Source organism: Glycine max, chromosome 13, assembly GCF_000004515.6.
Source record: "Glycine max cultivar Williams 82 chromosome 13, Glycine_max_v4.0, whole genome shotgun sequence".
In the NCBI taxonomy this organism is placed as follows: domain Eukaryota; kingdom Viridiplantae; phylum Streptophyta; class Magnoliopsida; order Fabales; family Fabaceae; genus Glycine; species Glycine max.
The window spans coordinates 34,489,845-34,497,938 of NC_038249.2; the positions used below are offsets into that span (position 1 = coordinate 34,489,845).

The 8,094-nt window shown below is 35.3% G+C and overlaps 1 protein-coding gene across 1 annotated transcript; it reads left to right on the top strand.

Moving 5' to 3' along the window:
• The first annotated feature begins 5,871 nt into the window (after positions 1-5,871).
• Positions 5,872-8,094, top strand: AHAS3 (acetohydroxy acid synthetase). Its single transcript, NM_001354875.1, has one exon. It carries the CDS (start codon positions 5,936-5,938, stop codon positions 7,871-7,873), a length of 1,938 nt encoding a protein of 645 aa, NP_001341804.1. The 5' UTR covers positions 5,872-5,935; the 3' UTR covers positions 7,874-8,094.

Consider the following 8,094-nt stretch of genomic DNA (forward strand, 5'->3'; position numbering starts at 1 on the left):
TTGCCTCATACTACTATATTACCCTCGCCTTTTGTCTTCCTCGGTACCTCCACTGTCTCCATCAACGCCACATTCATTTCCACCACCGACGGCTAAATAAAACCTTGGTAAGAATGGATGGGGTTTAATTATAATTGGCTCTCACACAATTACACAGCAAAGAAGATGGACATGAACGCTCAAACCATGAGAGTGGTGCCAACATGTTCCTGGCATGCAGAATTAACAAATGAGAAACTTTAACACACCCTGAATCTCATTCACATCCAAAGAGCCTTAAAACCAAAGAATAAGAGGTTAATCTACAAGAGGCTAGAGAAGAAGAAATAGAAAACAACGAAAGCTAAAAAATTTCTTCCACCCAACACAGTTTCAGAACAAGAAAACAATGAAGCAGAATCAGAAACAGTAATGGTCGTAACATCAGAAAGGGTCAACGAATGAGGAAGAAGAGAAAGTAACCAGACCCAACCCTAGACCCAAATTCTGATTCGGAGTCAAATGAACGAGAAACGGGTCAAAGCACGAAGAGAGAGAAAGAGAAGCGTTGCCGAAATGCTTCTTGTTGATCAATTTCAGTTTTCACTATCGTTTCCCGACCGTGCCGGCGCGTTAAGAGAGTGAACGTTTGGTCGCACTAGGACGGAGACCAGTGCAATAGGTGATGGTGGCGACAACAACGTGGGAGGCTGAGAGGGGAAGTGAAGGTTTGGTCACGTGACGGAGGAGGAGAGGTTGAGGGTCAAATTGGGAAAGTGAAGAAAAAAAGGAATATAAAAAAGAGAAAAATAAATGAATTTTAGCCATTAATTAAAAATCTAAGGTATCCAACGGTGAAAATTGCTTATAAAAACTTTCACACCGTGCCAAACTTGTTTACCTTTCGTAATCTCTATCATGAAAGAACCCTAATGAATCAACTATACTTGTATATTTTATGATGTGCCGTGAGAAATGATTGAATATCTCTAATCATTATTCTCTTGAGTCTATTTAATAGTTGCTTTTTATGCTTCCTCCCACGTGGTTTAGTTGTTACTAATACTAGATTACTAGTTATAGTATATTTATAGAGCCTAAATTTCGTTATGAGTTGTTCTTTCTAATTAAAGCCAAAAATAACATACGAATCAATCAGCAGCGCGTTTGTTCTCTATACTTCATGTCATGGCTCAATGTTACTCGATGATTGACATCCTTGTTCTTCTTTATGTATTAATTTAGCTACTAAAACCTTTTCCGTTTCACTAAAATTAAAGAACAATTCTATTAGTATTTGTTACCAAAAAATGTCACATGACCTGACCAATCACATCATTTGTGTATTCCGTGTCAGAAACCGACTTTTTTCCTTTTGGCACCTTGCTTGTTTCATCTGATAAAATTCATCCACTTTCTTTCTAATCAATTTCCTCAAGATGTATTCCAACCAATTGGCACCTCCTAAAATAAATTTAAAACATATTAATAAGAGTTTAAATACCGGCAAAAAAAACATAAAAATAAGTGTTTAAACACAACTAGCATTAAAGAGTGTTTAATAAATCTTAACACTTGTCATTAGAACAATAATTAATTAAGATATTGATTAAAAATACAACATTTCTAAATAAATATTAACCATACACTTACCATAATTTTTAATTGCCATCTTTTTTAAAATATAATTATTTTTAATTAATTTTCCTTTGGTTCGCCATCCTATAGAAGTTAACGACATTTGAACTTTGAAGGATGAGAAAAATAATGTTTTAATCAGAAAACCTATGTTAATTTACCAAGATAACATCTAAGAATATTTAGAAAAAAAGAGTTTCTTGAAAAGTGGTTTTCTTAGTAAGGTAATTTTTTTTATTAAAACTAAGTGATACCACAAGAAATGCTCACTTGGTATAAGCCATACAATGTAAATACAACGTAAATTTAACCAATGGTAAAAAAAGAACACCAACCCACTTGACAGCACCAGATTGTTGTGATCACAAAAGTACAAACCCCCATCCCACAGGCCACAGTCAACACAATATTAATTTTTTGAAAGTGTGCAATCCCGAACCCCAATCCCATCCTACAGCCAAAATGGTGGAGTTGGTGTGATGACTGTTATCAACACTGTTGAGTGTTGAGAGTTGAGACGCATCTCTTGGACTTGAAAAGTGTGGTTTAACTAAAATTAAGAGAATAACTCAACCAAACACTTAAATCCATTGATCGCAGAGTTTAACTGCAATAACTAAAGGAAGAAAGTTTTATACCCCCATGTCATTGATGTGATTAACTCAGCTTTTATTTCCTCTCTTAAACACACTCAATTTCTAATTTTCACCTATTTTTTTTTCTCTTTACTTTGTTTATTCTTCACCAAACAATAGATAATAGAGAGTTTGGTATGTTAGGAATTTAAAGCTGAGAATGTTAGTGGGTCTTGCAACTTATACCTTAAATTACCGGACCTTATGAAATAAAAATATCTATTAATCATAGTGGGCCTATGTGGTTGTGGTCTAGGGTTGCGTGGTAGGTTGGTTTTCTGGGTTTCTCTAGAGGGTGATCAGTACAGCATGCAAAGTCGCGTCACGTGTTCTTATGAAGGGCGCACGATTAGGAATTAGCATAGGAGCTACGTCCAGGGAATATGGCTGCACACGAACACTTATTTGTGTGGCTCCAATATCCCCGTGCTTCTTTTTCCAAATATTTATTGGGGGCACAAATTTGTGGATACCAATTTAAGTTTAAACACTGCAAATTGAGAAACATAACAAGAAGCCAAAAACTAAAAAGAAAGTCCAGATCCTCTCCATTTGTTAGGGAAATGGAAATCTGCCTTTTAGCAAACCTACGAATGACATGTGGATTAGATTATTTAGGTAAAATATTTTAGTTATTTTTTATTTTTTTAATAGTTTTTTTAATAATTTCTGACAATTTTTGAAAAGTTACTCATTTAAAACATTATTTTTTAATTTTTAGTTTTTCATATATATATATATATATATATATATATTTGATATATTTATTTATTTTTCTTGTTATTTTTTAAAAATAAATTCATGATATTTTTTTATTTTATACTTTTCAGTTACTTCAATAATTGATTTTAACAAATATTTTTAATTTAATAAGTTAATTTTTCAATTTCTAACTACCAACTATTAATTAGCTTTTCGGCCCCCACTAATTTTTTAGTTAAAATTTTCAAACATAACCTTAAGAGAAGAGAGATGGGATAAACGCTTTAAGTTGGCTGTGAAATTTATTATTATTATTATTATTATTATTATTTTATTTTATTTTCACTGTACAATATCTGAGGAGAAAATCAAGCGCCTGAAGAATAAGACAAGATGTTTTTTTTATAGACAATAAGATAAGATGTTTGATTAATCAAATCAAGTGATTATATTGAACATAAATCAATATATTAAAGAAGGCTAAATCTTATTTGAATTTAATCTTTTATTGAAATAATTATTGTCCAAACTTATTTACCTTATGCAGCAAAACAAAGCAGGCGCAAAATAGATATTGTGCTACACTTGTTTATAGTAGAACAACCACACTTATACCTTCCTTATATCAAACCATAGTAATTGGTTGAGTTTCTTTCCCGTGCGTGCATATTTGTTTTCTCCAATCTCATTTGAAGTAAAGCTGGAACATGAAGATGTAGTTCTGCAAATATTGTGCTGCTTGCCATTAATTCAAATATTTTGAGACTAAGGCATACATTGTCTTAGTGTTAGAACAAAGTTCCTGATCGATTCTATTAATTGACTGAACTTTCTTTTCTTTTTCTTTATCTGAAATAAATTGAATGTAATTCTAATTTCTTGTGAACAATTGCTCGATCCACTGGAGATGTTCATGACTCTAGAAGGAGAATGAACAGAACTCCCTATGGGAAGAGGTCGTTAGTGGAGCTCAAGCATTTCCCTCTAGAGCCCACTTTGTTGGGTGAAAAAAAGGATGAACAAACCCAAACCTAGATGCCTCACTAGTTAGTCTATCTCATTTTTATTATTGCTTTTATTCGGTGGGAGTTATCATTGATCTTATTCAAATTGCTCTTGGTCCCTAGGATCTGAAATTTTTTATTTTAGAATTATCCTCCCCATGAAATTATAATTTTATTAAATGAAATACACAACAAAATCATGATTATACTGTTATATGATTTTTGCACCTTTTTTATTATAATAGAATTGTGATTTTATTATATATATATATACAACGTAATCATAATTTTATTGTATATTTTTTCAGTCTTAAACATAACAATGAATACATGTTTCCGTTGTATAAGAAGGAGGTCCAAAAAAATACATGAGGGAAATATATTTTTGCAAAAACATGTTTCTGTGTATAAAATCCAAAATGGAAACAAATTTTCATTGTGTAGTTTTTTTGCACTTTTTTTATACCATGAAAACGTCTTCCCGTTAGATATTTTTTCACAAAAAATTAGCTGTAGAATTAAATTATTTTTTCTAGTTAAATTAATTTTGATATAAATTATATTAATAACGACACACATTATCTTTTTTATTACTCTTTTTAATTATAACCAAAATATGATTATGTTTCAACAAAGATCACAGTAGAATCATATTTTAGTTATGTATTTAATTTTTGTTTTGAAAATACAAAATAAAAATATACTTCCATCATGTACTTAACAAAAATCACAATAAAATTGTATTTCAAGCTTGTATTTAATAGGGGATGAAGAGAAGGAGGATATAGATAAGAAGAAGGGGAAGAAGGAGGGTGAAATGTTTGACAATAAAGATAAAATGATTTTTTAAAAAAGTTTAAGTTTTGCAAGGATAAGAGGAATGATAAGGGCCAATAGTAATACCCTGTTATTAAACTCTATTATTGCTAAATGGATGAAAGCCTGGGTCCAACAATCCGTATAACAGACTTTTTTTTAGAGGATCCGTATAGCATTGATACATTTTAAGGGCATATTTCCCCATCTGTACCAGTACGATCTTAACTCTCCCTCTCGAAGGTTGTCAAGACATTTAAACGTATGTGTTTATAATTAAACCAACAATATTTATTTTTGTTGATTCTCAACTTAGATTATACTTCTTTCTCTCTTTCTTCGTGCTGGGCATGTGTGAATTACAATTTTGCTGCATGCCCTACACATTTCCTACCACGCTTTTGCTTTTCTTTTCGGTCCATGCAAACTAAAATTTGACCACTTATAATTATATCATACTCAACTGTTTTGTGCCTGTTTAAAATGTCATTATAGTATTATTTATATGTGTTTTTTTTTATATATATTATATGCCAAAGTGTATTATTATGTAATTACAATTTTAAGTTTTTAATTAATATTGTATTGCCCCATTTTTTTTTGTTTGAAGATCAAATACTTTGTTAAAAATTTAAAACAAATAATGTTATAATTAAAACAATGAACATTATATTAAAATAGGAATTTCATTAAAATAAACAATAGTAAATAAAACAAGACAACAAATAAAAAAATTATGTAAAAAACAATAAATTTAAACACTACTTCATATAATAAAACAATAAATTTAAACACTACTTCATATAATAAAACAATAAATCTTACAAAGTAATTACACATCACCATAAAGGATCAATTTATTATTATGTTAAAAATTAAAAAATATCATTTTCAAAATATAAAGACTAAAAATTATTTTTAAATTTCAGAAACTAAAAAAAAAAAATATAACCAAAATTCAAGAACTAAAATAAAACAGTAATTAAACCTAAGTTAATTCATGAAATGTTTGAATTTGAATAAAAATAATAATAAATTAAAATAGGTTAATGAATGAAAAGTGAAAAGCATAAACACAGTTAAAATGTGGGAGCAGCAGGGAGAATTCAGTTTTTATATAGATTATTAGGGCCTGGCTTTAGATTATTGTGGTATTGGAAGATGGCGGCTATAACTGCCCCAAAAGCTGCGTTCAGCGTCCTCCCTTCATCATCCCATTCCCCGAATCCCTTTGTGCGTTTCGCAATCCCATACAGCCCCCATCACTCCCAGCGCCGTTCTCTCAGAATCTCCAGCGCCCTATCCGATGCAACCACGAAATCCTCCACCGCCGCCGCTGAAGCTTTCGCCTCCCGATTCGGCCTCGATGAGCCCCGCAAGGGCGCCGACATCCTCGTGGAGGCGCTGGAGCGGCAGGGCGTGACGGACGTCTTCGCCTACCCCGGAGGCGCCTCCATGGAGATCCACCAGGCGCTCACTCGCTCATCCTCCATCCGCAACGTCCTCCCTCGCCACGAACAGGGCGGCGTCTTCGCCGCCGAGGGCTACGCCCGCTCTTCCGGCCTCCCCGGCGTCTGCATCGCCACCTCCGGCCCCGGCGCCACCAACCTCGTCTCCGGCCTCGCCGACGCCTTGCTTGACAGCGTCCCCCTCGTCGCCATCACCGGCCAGGTCCCCCGCCGCATGATCGGCACAGACGCCTTCCAAGAAACCCCCATCGTCGAGGTAACACGTTCCATCACTAAGCATAACTATCTCGTTCTCGATGTTGATGACATTCCTAGAATCGTTAATGAAGCGTTTTTCTTAGCCACTTCGGGTAGACCTGGCCCTGTGTTAATTGATATACCTAAAGATATTCAGCAACAGCTTGCGATTCCTAATTGGGATCAACCAATTAGGTTACCTGGTTACACGTCTAGGTTGCCTAAGTCTCCTAATGAGAAACATTTGGAGCTTATTGTGAGGTTGGTTATGGAATCTAAGAAACCGGTTTTGTATGTTGGTGGTGGTTGTTTGAATTCTAGTGAGGAATTGCGGCGTTTTGTCGAGCTCACCGGTGTTCCTGTTGCTAGCACTTTGATGGGTCTTGGTGCTTATCCCATTGCTGATGATAATTCTCTTCAGATGCTTGGGATGCATGGGACTGTTTATGCTAATTATGCTGTGGATAGGGCTGATCTTTTGCTTGCGTTTGGGGTGAGGTTTGATGACCGTGTCACCGGGAAGCTTGAGGCTTTTGCGAGCCGGGCTAAGATTGTTCACATTGATATTGATTCAGCTGAGATTGGGAAGAACAAGCAGCCGCATGTGTCGGTTTGTGCGGATTTGAAGTTGGCATTGAAGGGGATTAATCGCGTGTTAGAGAGCAGAGGGGTTGCAGGGAAGCTTGATTTTAGAGGTTGGAGGGAAGAACTGAATGAGCAGAAGCGAAGGTTTCCTTTGAGTTATAAGACTTTTGAGAAAGAGATTTCTCCTCAGTATGCTATACAGGTTCTTGACGAGTTAACCAATGGGGAAGCTATTGTGAGTACCGGAGTTGGACAGCACCAGATGTGGGCTGCTCAGTTTTACAAGTACAAGAGGCCTAGGCAGTGGTTAACATCCGGTGGTCTTGGTGCTATGGGGTTTGGATTGCCGGCTGCCATTGGTGCGGCTGTGGCTAATCCCGGTGCGGTTGTGGTTGACATTGATGGTGATGGGAGTTTTATGATGAATGTTCAGGAGCTGGCCACCATCAAGGTGGAGAAGCTCCCTGTTAAGATATTGTTGTTGAATAATCAACACTTGGGTATGGTTGTTCAGTGGGAGGATCGGTTCTATAAGTCTAACAGGGCTCACACATATCTGGGAGACCCCTCTAATGAGAATGCCATATACCCCAATATGTTGAAGTTTGCTGATGCTTGTGGGATACCGGCAGCTCGTGTGACCAAGAAAGAAGACCTTAGAGCGGCAATTCAGAAAATGCTGGAGACCCCTGGCCCCTATCTTCTTGATGTCATTGTACCCCATCAAGAGCATGTCTTGCCCATGATTCCTAGCAATGGAACCTTCCAGGACGTGATAACTGAGGGTGATGGCAGGACAAGTTACTGATTTCCTGAGCATATTTATCTTCATGGTGGTTTTGTAAAAATAGTAAGCTAATATAGCTTCTTAAATTTTGTCTTCACGTTGGCTACTAATATAGGCTGCTTGTTTTTCCATACGATGTTGGTTTCTTTTAGTACTAAATATTCCCTAAGTGGGACTAATATTATTTTTTGTTAATTATATCTCTCGTTATTTGGTTAATTGTTACTGAAACATTATTAAAA